The 19,640-nt window shown below is 41.6% G+C and overlaps 2 protein-coding genes across 2 annotated transcripts in view; both read right to left on the bottom strand.

The window, feature by feature from the left end:
* Positions 1-19,640, bottom strand: part of LOC138525808 (serine-rich adhesin for platelets-like) — a 351,204-nt gene that overhangs the window by 258,979 nt on the left and 72,585 nt on the right. The gene's annotated exons all lie outside the window — the stretch shown is intronic.
* LOC138526554 (pneumococcal serine-rich repeat protein-like) overlaps positions 1-19,640 on the bottom strand; it is a 75,588-nt gene that overhangs the window by 32,974 nt on the left and 22,974 nt on the right. Inside the window, exon 2 of the mRNA XM_069637347.1 lies at positions 7,653-14,927. Coding sequence (XP_069493448.1) covers positions 7,653-14,927 — 7,275 coding nt within the window. The remainder of the gene's footprint in view (positions 1-7,652; positions 14,928-19,640) is intronic.

Consider the following 19,640-nt stretch of genomic DNA (forward strand, 5'->3'; position numbering starts at 1 on the left):
TGTCCAATGCATTACATCGAGATGAGTTTGTTAGCCTCCTATGTATGACATCTGTGTGAATTTTTATGGGTAGTCAAGATTTGGCACTCGGATGAGACTGAGGGGGGCCAATGTGCGGCATTAAGAGAATGTATAGGGTTGCCAGAGTATTTGCATCTGGATGAATCACTGAGGGTATGCAACACTGCATTATACTAAAAGGATTCTATATAGCTAATGACCATAATGTAGCCGAGGTCAATTCCAGCTTCATCTTCGCAACCAATGAACAAGCGAGGACCCATGGATACGTATCACACTGCTTATGGATTCTAACCAAAGGCATGGCTATCCACTGATAACATGCACTGCCCTAGGACAATGCACAACACCTCTGCCTTCAGAATGCAGCTAACCCCCACGATAGAAATTTGGCCTAGTTGCACACATCATGTCTCTCCTGCTCTTGCATACTCTACAGACCACAACTCAGCACCCACCCTACATTCACTACCCTAAGACACATTGTACAACACCTCTGCCATTAGAAAGCAGCTAACCCCCATGATAGAAATTCGGCCTAGTTGCAAACATAATGTCTCTCCTGCCGTCGCACACTCTTCAGAGCACATGTTTGCACCCATCCACTACATGCACCACTCTAAGATACATTGCACAGCACCACTATCTTTAGAATGCAACTATCCCCATGACAAAATTCGATCTAGCTTTACACGTAATACCTCTCCTGCTCTCACATACTTTTATAGACTACCTCAGCACCAATCTGCCACAAGCACTAAGACACATGGCACAACACCTCTATCATTAGAATGCAGCTATCCCCACGATAAAATGCGGTTGAGCTGCACACAAAAGGTCTCTTCTGCTCTCGCATACTCTCCAGAACACCTCTAAGCATCCTTGCACTATAAACACAATAACAAACACCTCTGTCATTAGAATGTAGCTATCCCCACTAACAATTCGACCTTGCTGCGCACGTAACGTTTTCCCATGCTCTCACATACTGTCCAGACTACCTCTCAGCACCCTCCCATTACATGTACTACTCTAAGACACACTGCACAAACCCCCTTCCAGTAGAATGCACCCATTCCGCACAATATAAATTCAGTCTAGCTGCGTACATGATGTCTTCTTGCATATCATCCAGATTATCTCTCTTCACCCACCCACATGCCTGCCCGACATAGGTGACCTCTGTGGCCCAAGAGGGTTCAACCTACATCGCTTTGAGACCATACCAATGGTGAAAACTGCTATACAAATTACAATTTAATTACATTACATTGTGTCTGATGGGTAGATATCTTCAATAAAACACTCTCTGTTTTTTATACGTGTACTATTCCATCTCCCATCTAGGAATTGAAAGCTTTAGTTCTATGCCAGAGGCTGAGCATAAATATTAGACTGACCCTGCTTTCAATCAGTTGCCTTCTGAAACAGAAAGCATTTACTGAAGCCTTTATTTCTTATATTTCTGTGTCAGCCATATTGTGCAAGTTATTTCCACAAGTTGGGACCCCTCACTGTCCCCACTATGCTTCTCCTCCCGCCCCAGCCTTGTTACCTAGCTGCTGCTTCTCCCAACATGTTTGAATTATGTAGCACCTTTAATGCAGGCAACGGCAGCAGAAATGTAATAATCAGCTCCACCAAAGATGGGGAATGAAATGAAACTAAAAGCAAGTCTACAGCACTGCTGGGTCCTCCACTGTTGCTGTCCTGCTTTTGTTTTCAATATTTTCCCCAATTTTGGAAAGAAAACGGAGTCAGATAGAAAGACTCTTTTTTCAATACTTTCGCATTTGAGGAGCAGCAGCATTTGACAACACATTTTAGTGAATGTATCTGTGGATATTTTAATCCGGGAGCATCTACGTGGCAGTATTTGAATACTTTCTCATGACAAAATGGCCAGCGCTTGTGGCAAGTAGCTCTATGCATTGTGCAACCATGAGGCATATAGTCCCTAAGGAGCTGCCTCTTTCACCATGTCCTCTGGAAGGGAAGATGCTACTGGTCTCCAGAAAGTTAAGGAGTCCCTCATGCGTCCATGTCCTAAACCTGGACATTCCACTGGGTATCTGTGTCAACATTATTGGAGCAGAAGACTTCTTCTAGGAGCTAGCATCAGCTCTATGCATCAAGGAAAATGTACTCCAGAGGATGATTCCTCATTCACCATGCCCACCAAAGGAAAGGCATGACTGGGCTCCAGAAAATGTAAGGAGTCCCTTATACACCCGTGTCCTAAACCAGGACATTTCACTGGGTATCTGTGTCGGCATTTTGTGATCAGCAGACTTCTAAGAGCTAGAAGAAGCTCTGTGTAAACAAGGAAAATGTAATCCAGAAGAGGCTGCCTCATTCACCATGCAAACAAAAGCCAAGAAGTGAAAAGGCTCCAGAAAAGGTAGAGAGTCCGTCTTACACCCATGTCCTAAACCAGCACTTGCCACTGAGTATTGTGTCTGCATTTTGAGAGCAGCAGACTAGGCATTAAAGGTAGTTCTATGCATCAAGGGAAATGTAATCTAAAAGAGGCTGCCCCATTCACCATGCCCACCAGAAGGGAAGACATGACTTGGCTCCAGAAAAGGTATGAGGCTTCAATACGCCTGCATACTTAATATGACGTGCCTCTGTTACTCTTTGCTTACTGTACAAACATTCTGAGAGTGAGCTGCTGGCTGGTCCCAAGCACGCCATGGCAGAAAGCACTGTGTATTTGGTCGCCCACAGTCAAGTCCTTCTTGTTGGTCACCATTACCAATATGTTGGCATTAACCTCTATTGCGGAAACGGCATGGCAGATTTATACACAATGTAGTCAATTTACATTGAGTTTATTGCAGCTGCGTGTCTGAGACAGTGAAACATGATCACTTATGGCAGGAATTGCAATCCTGGGGTATTCCCTCTGGACTACAAAGGATGATTTCTGCATTCACACTAATACTAGGGGTGTTTAAGTGGGACTTTCTTCTGCCGGCATGCTCACTGATTTAATACAGACCTATGTGGGATCCAAACAGGGGTGCATATTAGCCCCACATTGTTCAAACTCGATCTTGCTGCTCTCTTCCGAACTGCTCACTGCAAAGGCCTATTCCTATCAATTGCATAAAACACGAGTGCAGCGGCTTGGTTATACAGATTACCTAATTCTTAGTTTTTTGTGTGTTTTTTTACAATCTTTTTCTGTAAACTTTCTTTATTGGTAAAGGCTCCAGCACAGCATGACAAATGACCTTTGTTAGCATGACAAGTTTACAGATACCTTTTGATATAAGGCCTGATTCTGTATTTCGGGAGCATAACAGTTTCGTGTAACAGTATAATATAACTAATAACATTTAACAAAGACTGTGACATAGGCAACTCTCTCACTATACAGTAGCATGATAGGGCTGAAACTCTCACAATATGGCAGAATTATTCACTAGGGACGTTCTACAATAGTAGTGCTCTCTGTCCCTCAACTAGTCATGAAACGGGAACCGCAACTTTAAAAATATTTGGTAGGTACCATGTGCCAAAGCCCACACCTTTTCCATTGCCAATACTTCCCACAACTTCTCTCTCCACAAAGACACCCAGGTACCGTCTGCATTTCCATTGGTGACCTATTTCAAATGGACCAAAAGAGCCTCAGCAACTACATAACTCCTTACATAACTAAGCTAAAACATGACCCATCCATTAGCACATCTAAAACTAAGGTTATGACTTTCATCCAGGCCATAAAACAGCAAGCGATACATTTATATGGAAACTGTCATCAGACCACATTCGACATAGTACAATCTTATGAATTTTTAGTGTGACTATTAATCACAAGTTAAATTGCAAACCCCAAATGAATAAAAAAAAAAGTTAGGGTGTGTCAGCAGCTTAGAGCGGTTAGAAGATTTGCTTTGAAATCTGTGGGATATTGTATGGAGGATAGCACAGGGGCAACGGCCTGGTCTTGGAAGCAATACCACGCAAAGCAACAGAGGTTTGAATCCCGGATCCATGCTTAGAAACCGAACTCGGGTATGGTATTATGCGCGATACAAAAAACAATTAAATTAATGCATTCTATTAACTCTATCTTTCAGTTGTACAAAGCAAAGATACTACCTGTGATGCTTTAAGGTGCAGGAATATGAGGCACAAAGCATTGTATGCGATTAAAGACGCTTGACAGCTTTTGTCTAAAAACTCTAATCAAACTTCCTCACAGTCTTCCTATTGATGAACTTTATGCAGAATTAGGTCTCCATAGCATACGTCGTGCACTGACTTCACAGTGAATTAATTTCTATTGAAAGCGAACACATTCTGCTCCTTACACCCTCATACATTTGATTCTAACTCCCTCCACCACTAATGTCTGCGTCATCAGTGGCATCTGCCTGGTCCTATTCATAAATAAGGCCGGTGGCTGGTTCCATCAATTCTAAATATAATCCATAATCAGGTCAAAATATTAACCAAAAGAAGGTGTTTTCAGCGCGAATGCGAACAAATTCTGGTCAATCTAGCCAGCAAATCCTTGTGTGGTGATTACATTAATTTCTTCCTAAAACGAAGGATAACTCCTCACAATCTAAATGAGTTTCCTAATAATTCAATAGCTTAAGACTTTATGCAAATGAAGTTCAATTTGGCTGAGACACTGGAAGTAATGAGTGCCAGGAGCAACATTAATAGACAATTAAGAATGTGCAGACTCAGTGGTTGCACTACATTGGAATCAATTGGTAAAGTTTGTACCCTGAGCCATGCTTACTCTTTTGAATACATTTCCCTAAAGCCCTGGACACCCGCATTTTCTTTTTGGGTTCTACCTACCCAGAACTACTAATTGGAATTCAACACTGTATTGGCAGTTTTTTTTCGTACCCCGGATAGGCTCTAAAACCCCCCAATGCAGAAGTAAGCAGAGCTTTCAGACCAGGGTTCAGCTAAATGTGGGAGACAGCATCTCTGTCCAATCAAATTGAGTTATATCCCAACTCAATTCAGCTATCTGGCCTTAAGAGCTCCACGGTCCTATGTTGCCATTGTCTGTGCTATTGTCCAAAAGGAAGCCAAACACGGTTCGGGGCACAAATAATCAAGCAATGAGGAACTTCTGGACATGAGATATCCACACATGACAGGATATTCTTAAAAGAATCAACCAGGGGCATTCTTTTGTCATCCAGTTTATACTCAAACCCACAGAATCCTATATTATGCACCCCCATCCCTTTACCCTATAGACGAGCAATGAAAAAGGACGTTTTAACAGAGTCCTGATCCCGTATCTTGTTAGGTTTGAGTTCCCTTTACACCATTCATTGCTGTTCATTCATTTACACTATGCAACACCGATAATCTGACTCGATAACGGAAATAAGATGGACGCAGCGATGATATCTCCCAGAAAACAGAAACTATATTCCGCATTATGTGCTGCCAATACTCCCATTTGTTTGTGTTTCGTTATATAATCATTCCTTGGTGTGCAGAAAATAATATTGCAATGCCTCATAGTCTATCCTTTTGCTGAGGCTTGCTGGCACATATTTGCTTACTCCTTAATCTTGCTACAGATCGACTGAGGGTGCCTGGGGCTGTTGGGGGGGCGGTTGTTTCTGGACCCCCACTGCTTCTCTCTTCTCTGCAGTTCAGTTGGGCATTCATAGAACAGCCTGCTGCAGAGCAGCTCGATATTCGTGGGGCTGATGTAGTTTCCTTCTGCGGTATCCTGGGTTTGGAACCCAGCAGATGTAATTATTGCAGTACTTCCTCTGTCTAGTTTCCATAGTTCAAACAATCAAAGACACTTTGAGCCAATTGGTTCCGTTTGGCCCAAATACCTTTGGTTCTACGTTATTATATCGCCCATTTTTTTCGATGATTTATTTTGCAAAAAAACTAATTGAAAAATATATTTAGGGGATAAAAGGGGTAGAGGGGTGGGGAATCGGTAGTAAATAATAGTGGCCGAGGTGCCTGGGATTGTAAACCCCCCAAAAATAAATTAAATAATCTTTGGGATTTGTTTTATTGGTAAACAACTGTCAGAAAATAACTCATCTAAAAAACGGGAGATGTAATAACATAGAACCATCACTTTGAGGAGATAACAAAAAGACTAGAGGACATACTGTACAAGCTGAAGCTGATTCAAATTGGCTCCTCAAGGCTTGACAGGGATTGCGCCTGTTGGTTGTTATTGGCTCGAAAAATTTGAGTCAGGTTTATTTATTTATTTGTACATTTATAAGATGCGTGCAACACCCATGGGCATCTTGGCGCTGGTTACAAAGGAGGAAAACAGCTGCAGCAGGAAAAGACAAGAGGGAATGCTAGAAACAAGAAGGTTGAACTAGAAACAAACTCACTAGAGGACATACTTCATGATGACAAGACAAATCAACACTGTTTGAGCCTGTTGGTTCCTTCTACCTTAGAACATACTTAATCAACTCAAAGTATCAACAAACTCAATAGAGGAAGTGCTTTATGATCGTGAGACAATTTGACATGTTTAAAGAAAACAGTTTCCCTTTGGCTTGATATGGTTCAAACCGGTAAATACCGCAGATTGAAATGCTGAATTCTTTACTGCGCATTTCAATTATTTGTGGGGGTGGGAGTTAGGGTAATAGATAATGTGAAAGGAGTATGGGGGATATGGTCTGATTACATAGGAACACAAGTAGCAATGGCAGCAGTTCACATCCGCTTCCATTTCCTTTCCCTGGGAATTTTGCTCCTGTAACCACCTGAATATTCCTAACAATATAATACTTTTCACAAATATCCATTGATGCTTTCCGTTCATCTTTATCAGACCATAATTATACATATATAGTTATATACTTTTGGTATGCTCTAGTGTGCCAATAAATATGTGTTTTATTGTAAAGTACTTCGCAATTATGATACGGCATGGATCTAAGTAGGCATGTTGGAGGTGCAGGGTAGTAAATACAGTTGGCATATAGTGAAATATGGAGATGTAACTAAATTGAGGTGGTTCTGAAGTGTCTGGAGTACTGACAAGGAGGCGATGCAATATCAGATCTGTATCCCGGACCTACTGGCCTTTCAGATGGACAGGCCTCTGAAAACCTCAAGATTCCCCTTGGCTCCAGTGCCTCTATAAGGCAAGGTACAGCCAGGAAGACACTTGTGCTCAGGATTCCAAAAGAGTTGTTTTATATTGCATAACACAGTGGTCTGGTGCACAGTCAGTAGAGATATTCCCCAGGCGGAAAAGGGGAGGCTGGAACAAATGAGTAGACTCAATACTGCTCAGCTTGTGAGAAATATTGGTTGCGACATGGCAATATATGAAGGTGGTGACCTGTTCATATGCAGGAAACAAATGGTCAGGAAGAGGTCAAGGATGCAGTAAATGGCCCTTTGATGACAAGAAGAAACAAGCACTGGAAAAGACAAAGGGACTGGCTTTGAATATTTAAAGGGTAACACTTTTTCCCATTAGGGCTTTACTGAGTCCTGAGTAAATTAAAAAAGCCACTCCTATAGGCTTTGCGAATACATGTAATAAGTAGGCATTATGCTATCACATGCATTAAAATGCATTGTCAGTGAAGGAATTATGGAGCGGGATGACATGTTAACAATTGCTAATTTACCTGGCATACTCGTTGAGGATGGCATGGTTGTCCCAAATGGAGTATTCTTTGTGGAAATTGACTCCTCTGTGGCAGTAGTTGGTCTCTCAGGAATAGAGGTTGATAAACGATTTGAAGTTTCACTGGCTGCAAACTCAGTCTTAGTGTTGTCAGTAGGACTAGCAGCACTAGAACTTAGTTTGGATGTCTCTTCAGTTGCACTTGTTTCATTTGCTGCCTTGGTGGATTGGGAAAGAGTGCTTGCAGAAACTGTTGATTCAATGGTTGTGCTCTGCATCGACACTGAGACCGTCTCCAATGTGCTCATTTCATTAGAAGTAACTGTTGCGGAGTGGGTTGTAATGTCTAAGGTTGGACTTGGTGTTGTTTGATCACTACTGAACAGAACATTTGTTGTAGTTTCTGCTTTAGAATCGGTTGTGTGAAATGTGGTTCCAGGTGATGGCAGCTCAGCTGTTTCAGATCGGTTATTATCTTCGGTTGTACGTAAGCTATTTTCACTTGATGGAGGTTGTGAAGAGATTTCTGACGTCTTCTGTTCAGTTGTCAATAAAACTGGATGTGTAATGGATGAAAGAGTAGCACTCTCTGTATGTGTCGTTATTGCAGTTGAAGGTTTACTGAATGTTGATTCTGATAAAGGAGCTGAGCTACCTTCCTGTGCAGTTCTCCCGGGAACAGTACTGGACTCTACAATTGTTGACAGCATTGATACAAAGGTAGATGCGGTCATGGTTGTTCCAGGGGCAGTTGTTTCAGCTGTACTTTTAACAACGGTACTTAATTCTTCAGTGATAGAAGATGTCTGATCACTAGTTTCAGTATTTGAAATAGTTTCTTGGGATGAGGGTGTACTGATAGAACTTTCTGAAGTTTCACTGTCTGTGCCCTCAGACTTAGTGCTGTCAATGGAACTAGCAGCACTTGAAATGGGTTTAGTTGTTTCTTCATTTGAACTTGTTTCAGAAGCGGCTTTTGTGGACTGGGGAAAAGTGCTACCTGGAACTGTTGATAATTTGAGAGTTGTGCTGTGCATTGATACTGAGACTGCCTCCAAAGTACTCATTTCATCTGAGGTAACAACAGTAGGGTAGACCATCATTTCAGATGTTGCACTTGGTGTGGTTTGATCACTGCTGGATGCAATGTGTGTTGTAGCTTCTGCTTTAGATTCAGTTGTATGAAATGTGGTTCCAGATGATGGCAGCTCAGCTGTTTCAGATCGGTTATTATCTTCGGTTGTATGTAAGGTATTTTCACTTGATGGAGGTTGTGAAGAGATTTCTTGCATCTCCTGTTCAGTTGTCAATACAAGTGGATGTGTAATGGCTGAAAGAGTAGCACTCTCTGTGTGCATGGTTATTGCAGTTGAAGCTTTACTGAATGTTGATTTTGATAAAGGAGCTGAGCTAACTTCCTGTGCAGTTCTCCTGGGAACAGTACTGGACTCTACAATTGTTGACTTCATTGATACAAAGTCAGATGAGGTAATGGTTATTCCAGGGGCAGTTGTTTCAGCTGTACTTTTAACAACAGTACTTAATTCTTCAGTGAGAGAAGATGTCTGATCACTAGTTTCAGTATGTAAAGTAGTTTCTTGGGATGATGGTGTGCTGATAGAACTTTCTGAAATTTTACTGTATGTACTATCAGACTTAGTGCTGCCAAAGGGACTAGCAGCACTTAACATGAGTTTAGTTGTTTCTTCATTTGAACTTGTTTCACGAGCGGCTTTTGTGGACTGGGGAAAAGTGCTACCTGGAACTGTTGATAATTGGAGAGTTGTGCTGTGCATTGATACTGAGACCGCCTCCAAAGTACTAATTTCATCAGAGGTAACAGTAGTAGAGTAGACCATAATGTCAGATGTTGCACTTGGTGTGGTTTGATCACTGCTGGATGCAATGTGAGTTGGAGCTTCTGCTATTGATTCAGTTGTATGAAATGTGGTTCCAGATGATGGCAGCTCAGCTGTTTCAGATTGGTTATTATCTTCGGTTGTATGTAAGGTATTTTCAATTGTTGGAGGTTGTGAAGAGATTTCTGGCATCTCCTGTTCAGTTGTCAATACAAGTGGATGTGTAATGGCTGAAAGAGTAGCACTCTCTGTATGTGTGGTTATTGCAGTTGAAGGTTTACTGAATGTTGAATCTGATAAAGGAGCTGAGCTAACTTCCTGTGCAGTGCTCCCGGGAACAGTACTGGACTCAACAGTTGTTGACTGCGTTGATACAAAGTCAGATGAGGTAATGGTTATTCCAGGGGCAGTTGTTTCAGCTGTACTTTTACCAACAGTACTTAATTCTTCAGTGAGAGAAGATGTCTGATCACTATTTTCAGTATTTAAAGTAGTTTCTTGGGATGAGGGTGTGCTGATAGAACTTTCTGAAGTTTCACTGTCTGTACTCTCAGACTCAGTGCTGTCAATAGGACTGGCAGCACTTGAAATGAGTTTAGTTGTCTCTTCATTTGTGCTTGTTTCACGATCTGCATTTGTAGATTGGGAAAAAGTGCTTCCAGGAACTGTTGATGATTCGATGGTAGTGCGCTGCATTGACACTGAGACCATCTCCAATGTGCTCATTTCATTAGAGGTAACTGTTGCTGAGTGGATTGTAATGTCTGAATTTTCACTTGGTGTGGTTTGATCACTACTGAAAATAATGTCTGATGTAGTTTCTACTTTAGATTCAGTTGTATGAAATGTGGTTCCAGATGATAGCAGCTCAGCTGTTTCAGATTGGTTATTATCTTCGGTTGTACGTAAGCTATTTTTACTTGATGGAGGTTGTGAAGAGATTTCTGACTTCTCCTGTTCAGTTGTCAATACAACTGGATGTGCAATGGATGAAAGTGTAGTATTCTCTGTATGTGTGGTTATTGCAGTTGAAGCTTTACTGAATGTTGATTCTGATAATGGAACTGAGCTAACCTCCTGTGCAGTGCTCCCGGCAACATTACTGAACTCTACAATTGTTGACGCCATTGATATAAAGGCAGATGAGGTAACAGTTCTTCCAGTGGCAGTTGTTTCAGCTGTAACAGCTGTAATTTTAACATCTGTACTTAATTCTTTAGGGAAAGAAGATGTCTGATCACTAGTTTCCGTATTTGAAATCGTTTCTTGGGATGAGGGTGTACTGATAGAACTTTCTGAAGTTTCACTGTCTGTGCCCTCAGACTTAGTGCGGTCAATAGGACTAGCAGCACTTGACATGAATTTAGTTGTCTCTTCATTTGAACTTGTTTCACGATCGGCTTTTGTGGACTGGGGAAAAGTGCTAGCTGGAACTGTTGGTGATTGGACAATTGTGCTGTGTATTGATACTGAGACTGCCTCCAAAGTACTCATTTCATCAGAGGTAAGAGTAGTAGAGTAGACTATAATGTCAGATGTTGCACTTGGTTTGGTTTGATCACTGCTGGATGCAATGTGTGTTGTAGCTTCTGCTTTAGATTCAGTTGTATGAAACGTGGTTCCAGATGATGGCAGCTCAGCTGTTTCAGATCGGTTATTATCTTCGGTTGTATGTAAGGTATTTTCACTTGTTGGAGGTTGTGAAGAGATTTCTGGCATCTCCTGTTCAGTTGTCAATACAACTGGATGTGTAATGGATGAAAGAGTAGCACTCTCTGTATGTGTGGTTATTGCAGTTGAAGGTTTACTGAATGTTGAATCTGATAAAGGAGCTGAGCTAACTTCCTGTGCAGTGCTCCCGGGAACAGTAATGGACTCTACAGTTGTTGACTGCGTTGATACAAAGTCAGATGAGGTAATGGTTATTCCAGGGGCAGTTGTTTCAGCTGTACTTTTACCAACAGTACTTAATTCTTCAGTGAGAGAAGATGTCTGATCACTATTTTCAGTATTTAAAGTAGTTTCTTGGGATGAGGGTGTGCTGATAGAACTTTCTGATGTTTCACTGTCTGTGCCCTCAGACTTACTGCTGTCAATAGGACTGGCAGCACTTGAAATGAGTTTAGTTGTCTCTTCATTTGTGCTTGTTTCACGATCTGCATTTGTGGATTGGGAAAAAGTGCTTCCAGGAACTGTTGATGATTCGATGGTAGTGCGCTGCATTGACACTGAGACCATCTCCAATGTGCTCATTTCATTAGAGCTAACAGTTGCTGAGTGGATTGTAATGTCTGAATTTTCACTTGGTGTGGTTTGATCACTACTGAAAATAATGTCTGATGTATTTTCTACTTTAGATTCAGTTGTATGAAATGTGGTTCCAGATGATGGCAGCTCAGCTGTTGTAGATCGGTTATTATCTTCGGTTGTACGTAAGCTATTTTTACTTGATGGAGGTTGTGAAGAGATTTCTGACGTCTCCTGTTCAGTTGTCAATACAACTGGATGTGTAATGGATGAAAGAGTAGCACTCTCTGTATGTGTGGTTATTGCAGTTGAAGGTTTACTGAATGTTGAATCTGATAAAGGAGCTGAGCTAACTTCCTGTGCAGTGCTCCCGGGAACATTACTGAACTCTACAATTGTTGACGCCATTGATACAAAGGCAGATGAGGTAACGGTTCTTCGAGGGACAGTTGTTTCAGCTGTCATTTTGACATCTGTACTTAATTCTTTATGGAAAGAAGATGTCTGATCACTAGTTTTAGTATTTGAAATCGTTTCATGGGATGATGGTGTGCTGAAAGAACTGTCTGAAGTTGTACTGTCTGTATTCTCGGACTTAGTGCGGTCAATAGGGCTAGCAGCACTTGACATGAGTTTAGTTGTCTCTTCATTTGAACTTGTTTCACGAGCGGCTTTTGTGGACTGGGGAAAAGTGCTACCTGAAACTGTTGATGACTGGACAGTTGTGTTGTGCATTGATACTGAGATCGCCTCCAAAGTACTCATTTCATCAGAGTTAAGTGTAGTAGAGTAGACCATAATGTCAGATGTTGCACTTGGTTTGGTTTGAACACTGCTGGATGTAATGTGTGTTGTAGCTTCTGCTTTAGATTCAGTTGTATGAAATGTGGTTCCAGATGATGGCAGCTCAGCTGTTTGAGATCCATTATTGTCTTCGGTTGAACTTAAGGTATTTTCACTTGGTTGAGTTAGTGAAGAGATTTCTGACGTCTCCTGTTCAGTTGTCAATACAAGTGGACGTGTAATGGATGAAAGAATAGCACTCTCTGTATTTGTGTGTGTTGCAATTGAAGCTCTGCTGAATGATGGTTCTGATGATGGAAGTGAGCTAACCTCCGGTGCAGTGTTCTGGGACACAGTACTGGACTCAGCAGCTATTGGCTGTATTGATGAGAAAGACGCTAAGGAAATGGATGACTTAGAGGCTGATGTTTCAGCTGTACTTTTAATACTTGTACTTATTTCTTCTGTTTGAACAGAGGTGTTATCACTGGTCTCTGAATTTGACATTGTTATTTGAGCTGCAGTTTTGATAGAACTTACTTCATTTAGTTTGGTGGTAGTTTCAGACACATTGTTCTCAATCGACCCGGTAATATCGGTCATTAGATCAGTTGTCTCTTCCATTGCACTAGTCTCAAGTTCTGCTATTGTGGAATGGAAAGAAGAGCTTTTCAAAGCTGTTGAGGCTTCAGAGTTTGTGCTCAGCAGTGTCACTGAGATGGTCTTCGATGTACTTATTTCACTAGAAGTACTTGTTGCCGGGTACGATGTAAAGTCAGGGGTGGCACTTGGTCTGGCATTATCAGTACTGGATTGAATGTTTATTGTAGTTTCTGCCATTGGTTCTGTTGAATGAAGAGTGGTTCCTGGTGACGGCTGCTCTGTAGTTTTCGATGGGTTATTTTCAGTAGTATGATGACTTTTTCCCATTGATGAAGTAGGCAAGGTACTTTCTGAGGTCTCCTGGTCAGTTGTCAATAAAAGTGTACGTGTACTGGATGAAAGAGTAGTAGTCCCGGTATTTGTTTGTACAGTAGTCAAAGCTTTGCTAGATGGTGATTCTGATGGTGAAACTGAGCTAACCTCCTGTTCAGTGCTCCGGGAAACAGTACTGGACTCAGCAGTTGTTGGCTGTATTGATGAGAAAGATGCTAAGGAAATGGATGCCTTAGAGGCTGAGGTTTGAGCTGTACTTTGAATACTTGTACTTATTGCTTCTGTTTGAGCAGAGGTGTGATCACTGGTCTCTGAATTCGACATTGTTATTTGAGCTGCAGTTTTGACAGAACTTACTTCATTTAATTTGGTGGTATTTTCAGTCATATTGTTTTCAGTCGACCCGGTAATATCGGTGATTAGATCAGTTGTCGCTTCCATTGCACTAGTCTCAAGTGCTGCTATTGTGGAATGGAAAGAAGAGCTTTTCAAAGCTGTCAGGGCTTCAGAGGTTGTACTCAGCAGTGCCACTGAGATGGTCTCTGATTTACTTATTCCATTGGGAGCACTTGTTGCAGAGTATGTTGTAATGTCAGCTCTGGAACTTGGTGTAACATTATCAGTAAAGGATTGAGTGTTTATTGTTGTTTCTGCCATTGATTCTGTAGAATAAAGGGTGGTTCCTGGTGAGGGCTGCTCTGTAGTTTCAGATGGGTTATTTTCAGTAGTATGGTGACTCTTTTCCATTGATGAAGGCGAGGTACTCTCTGAGGTCTCCTGGTCAGTTGTCAATAAAAGTGTACTGGATGAAAGGGTGGTAGTCTTAGAATGTGTTTGTACTGTAGTCAAAGCTTTGCTAGATGGTGATTCTGATGATGAAACTGAGCTAACCTCCTGTTCATTGATCCCCGGAACAGTACTGGATTGTGCAGTTGTAGATTGCATTGTTGATAATGATGATGAGGAAATGTGCGGTTCAGGGGCAGATGTTTCACCTGTATTTTCATAAACTGTGCTTATTTCCTCTGTGAATGGAGAAGATTGTTGACCACCGGACTCGGTATTTGAAATCGTTTTTTGAGATGCAGTTATCCTAATGGATGTTTCTTCATTTCTCTTGGTTACACTTTCTGTCACAGAGTTCTTTGTTGACCTGGTAGTATCAGTCATTAGTTCAGTTGTCTCTTCCATTACACTAGTCGGAAGTGCTGCTGTGGTGGACTGGAAGGAAGAGTGTGTGGCAGTCTCTGCATAAGGCTCTGTCACATTGATGGCAGTGCCTGAAGAAGCATGTGTTGTGGTGCTGATTGTTTCCATATTTCCAGTGGCTGATGAGACTGTTCCTGGAACTAAGGTTGTGCTGCTGAGTACCTCTGCAGAAGAATATGCAGATTTGCCTGGTGCCGTGCTGAGTAAGCGTGTGCTTAGAATGACAGAAAAATGTGTGGAATCTGAAATGATAGATAAATTATTTGAATGAATAGGCTATTCTGCCTGGCAAAATCATGATAAACTAGATGATTCTTGCTACCACTTCCTTACATATGTAAACTGAACACAATAACGCAATGTACCAAGGAACATACATGGAATACAAAATACAATTCGGTCATGATTACGCATAATATGAGGTTTACAGTATACAGATTCTGTGTATTAATAAGGTTGAACTTTAATGAAATAGATATCGATATATATAAAAGAAGAGGTCCTGACTGACAGTTGGACTGACTGAATCATCAACACCTTGCTCAGACCATTTAACCTTGGAACGTGATATTTGGAAGGTGCAATTTTTTCATGACGAAGGCACCCACTAAGGAAGGATTTTTGGACATTTCATCCCTAGAGGGGTGAAAAGGCGTGGGTGAATTGTTGAATGACTCATCAAAGCCCAGCTTAAACTGTTTAACCTAGGAACGTGAAATTTGGAAGGTACATTGATTTCATGACGTAGGCACCCACTAAGGAAGTATTTCTGGAAATTCCGTCCCTCAGGGGGTGAAATGGGGGGGAGGGGTGAATTTTCTTATGAGGATACCCATTTCTCAAAAACCGAAGATGTTACAGACGTGAAAATTGTTATTTAGAGTTTCCTTAAAAAATAGAGAAATACATGTTTTACCATTTGCCGAAAATCTAGTTAAGGGTGATGGAAAACGGGGATGAATTATTTTGAAGGATACACACATCTCAGAAACCCAAGATGTTTGAAAAGTAAAAATTCACATTTTAAATCTTCATTATAAAGTACGTTTCCGAACTGCATCTTAAAATTGGTAACCAACACTATCCCGTATTTGAGAGCAAAATTGTCATCCCTTCCGACCTAGGCACAGTCTGCAATTCCCTAGCAGACCTCACATCCAAAATGTACCCTGACATAAAAAATCGAATGGAGACATGTACAGAATGGTTATGCGAGCATGCCATTTTAATGCCAAAGAACAGCATGTCTGCCGTAAGCAATAAGATACTTATTCATTCTTTTGGAAGAGTCCACGCCACTGAAACCACGGGCAACAGCTAGTATACGTATACATATATCCACTAGTTGTTTCTAAATTATGAATTAATATAAGGATGACAGGGCACTCCAGGTAAGGTTTAACTGGAATGTATTAAGCATATCTGTAACAACCTCCAGCACATCTTCCCTTCTCAGGCTTCACATTCCAACAGCCCTTCACAGAACACAAAGCCTGTTTTCTCAATAAACATTCCATCCTGGGGTTCCCCATTCTCAGGACACTTTAAAACATATATTTTTAGTTCTTTCAACTCATCCTCCTTCCTGCTACCTCAACATGAAACATCCATCACTCTGTCCATCCGCACCGGCTCAGAATACAATGGCTCTCCTTTCCTTCTTACCGCACCCTTCTTGATCCTTACCCAGTCTCTGCACCACCACCTTCTTTCCTCGCCTCTTCTCATTCTCATTCAAAAGCCATTCATCCTTCTTCTTGTCCAAAGTCCCCCGCAATATCTGTACAGCACAATCCGTCTCTCTCACCCATCCCAAACAGTGAGGAACCACTTTAGTTTTGGCCTTTTGCCCTCTCATCATTTTGAATGGGCTAATACCTGTAACTCCATGTGGAGGCATCCACAGAGCATACATCCTCTCTTGAAGCAGAACTTTCTTATCCTCGCCACACACACCAGCCATGCGAATGGCCTCCATAATGCACCTATTTGTTCTGTCGCCCATACAATTACTTTTGGGATGATCTAGCACTGTCTTCTTATGCACAATACCACTCCTCCTCATATAAGCCTCAAAATATCAATCTGCGTAATGTGTCCCATTATACGTTAGAACACATTTAGGCAAACCTTCCCCTGCAAACATTCCACCACAGCTTCACCCATAGCCTCTCTGACACCTTTATATCCTGTCCACATGAACAAGTCCTCTAAATCGATAATGAACTTTCCCTGTTCAACACCCATCTCAATTGGCCGTAGCACATCCATTGTCAAGTCTTATCACACCTTGTTAGGAACCTCCTCCTTCACCAGGGGCTGCACACCCGCACACTCCACTTTACCCATCCATCCACACTCCACACAATCAGTCAACCTTCACTTCACATCCCTGTCAAATCCCAGCCCCAAGTACTCACTCCTTAAAACAGCTTTAGTATGAGACACTGCTAAATGACCCGTATGTGTCATATCGACAATTTTATTGCATATATATTGGGGAACAACTACACACTCCCTATGGTACAACAATGTCCCCACCATACTCAACTCCTCACAACCCTCCCAAAGACCCTTTTATATTTTGCTAATATCGTTTTACCTGCCCATACTGTCTCCACATAACCCATAACACGGAACATCACTTCATCATTGGTTAACATAAACTATATCCAAAATCACCCCCACCCCCCACTTACTCCTCTCTTTGACCTCCCAGTCTTGATAAATGATCATCCAGCACATTTTCATGACCAGAAATAACCTCCGTGGAAACTTTGCTCAAACCCATGGTTTTGAAAATATTCTTCTGTGGTTTATGTTTTGTTCCGATTATGAACTCTGCACCCCATACAAAATTAGAAGCATTTTCTACAAGCCTCTTTCTCCAATACTGAATAATTTTTCTCAGGGTCCGCAACACCCTTGATGCATGTGCAACAATTTCTCTGCAGCCCTCTCCATTTACCTGCGACAGAACAACACCAATGCCATTGTCACTCGCATCCTCAGTAATGCCACTTCACTTCAGTATGGCAAAACGTTCCAATGCACTAGCCAGGTCAATCTCATCCGTTATCTTTGAAAATTCCTTTTCACCCAATTCATTCAAAAAAAAATCCTCTCCCTTTCAATTCATTTTCTCATTTCTGTCACTTTGTCTACAGATTTCTGAACATATTTCTGATTAAACTGAGCCATACCCAACAAGGAACTTAGGTACTCCTACCTTCTTTATCACATCCACCATTTCACTCTTTGGTCTTACTCCCAACCCTAAAATCTCATGCCAGAAGTACTCCACCTTCTCTTTTCCAAACACGCATTTCTCTTTTCTCAAAATGATACCCCTCCTCTCCAAGACCTCTAGAACTCATTCTAGGGTAACATCATGTTCTTTTTCATTTCGTCCAAATATCAACACATCAGCTTGGGAACAAAATACTCCATCAATCCTCTTAAACAACGTGTCCATCATCTTCTGAAATACCGATGATGCCGATACCAGCCCAAATGGCATTCTCCTAAACTGAAAAATCCCTTCATGAGTTATAAATGCAGTACATTTTCTGCTTTCCCCCTCAAACTCTATTTGATGATACGCTGAGGCAGATTTGAGAAAACCTTTCCACCACCTATCAAAGCAAGCATCTCATTCATTTTAGGCAAGGTGTGCCTTTCCACGACAACACACGTATTTAATTCTCATACATCCACACATAAGCAAAGCTCTCCTGATGGCTTCTTCACCACCACGAATGGTGAAATCCACTGCACATCACCAGCCCTCTCAATCACACCCATGTTATGCAACTTCTCCAACTCCTTTTTTTACACGTCCCTCAATGCTAAGGGAACTGGCCACAGCTTTGCTGCCACGGGTTCACAACCTTTCTTAAAAATGATTTTGTGTTCCTCTCACTTAGCTCTCCCAACATCTTCTTTGAACACCTTCCTATATTTTTCACAAACAGACCCATACACCTGCATAACTTGCCCAGTCTCATTTGGATCTAATCTCTCCCAACTTTTTTTGCTCATGCCACCCTTGTAGAGTGGCACCCTTCCTTGTCACATACACCTTCACTTGAGCAGACCTGCCCTTAAAGTCAAACAGGGCATTAAAATCCCCCTACAATTAAATGTATCAAGGTTATACCCACCAAGGGTTCACCTCTCGACATAACAGCTCACTTACTTCACCCCCACAACTCATTTGCATACATCTCTTGACATCAACAAAGTTGTTGTCCCTGAATCCACCAACATGGACACTGCCTTTCCATTCAATTGAACCACGGCATAAGCGCTCTCACATTCCTCCTCATCCATACCATGTATCACATTCACAGTAATAGTTTCAACATGACAGTCATCATCTTCTTCAGAAGAACCCTGTTCTTCCTCAGTTACATAGAAAACTTTCCTGTGGAAATTCTTGCAACAACTGGCAAAGTGCCCCTTCTTCTTGCATTTTGAACACACCGCCTTCCGCCCTGGACAGACTTGGGATGCAACAAAGTGTGATCCACTGGCAGAGCAAAAGCATAGACATTCTCCACCTCTTAATCCATGATCCTTTGCTCTGCCACTACCTTTCCCTTCTTTTATCTTCTTCTCCTGCCTAACCTTTAAAACTTCAGCTTTGGCTTCTTTTTTCTCAGACTTGACCAGTTTTGCCACACAAGCATAGAATGTTCTACTCGTTTGGCAATCTCCAACACCTCAAAGGTTTGGTTAATCTTTTAACCAAAGTTCTTACCATATTCTGTTATTGCTGCAGTGGATCATAAATTCATCCTGAATATGTTCATCCAAATGTACAAATACGTGCAAAATGACGCAAAGACGTGCCATACTCCTCCACAGTCTTGCCATTTTCCTGTATGCGGATTCCAAAATTATAACATTCAAGGATTGTTCTTGTCTCGGGATAAAAGTGTGTGTGTAACTTA

Source organism: Ambystoma mexicanum, chromosome 7p, assembly GCF_040938575.1.
Source record: "Ambystoma mexicanum isolate Mex_15411 chromosome 7p, UKY_AmexF1_1, whole genome shotgun sequence".
In the NCBI taxonomy this organism is placed as follows: Eukaryota; Metazoa; Chordata; class Amphibia; order Caudata; family Ambystomatidae; genus Ambystoma; species Ambystoma mexicanum.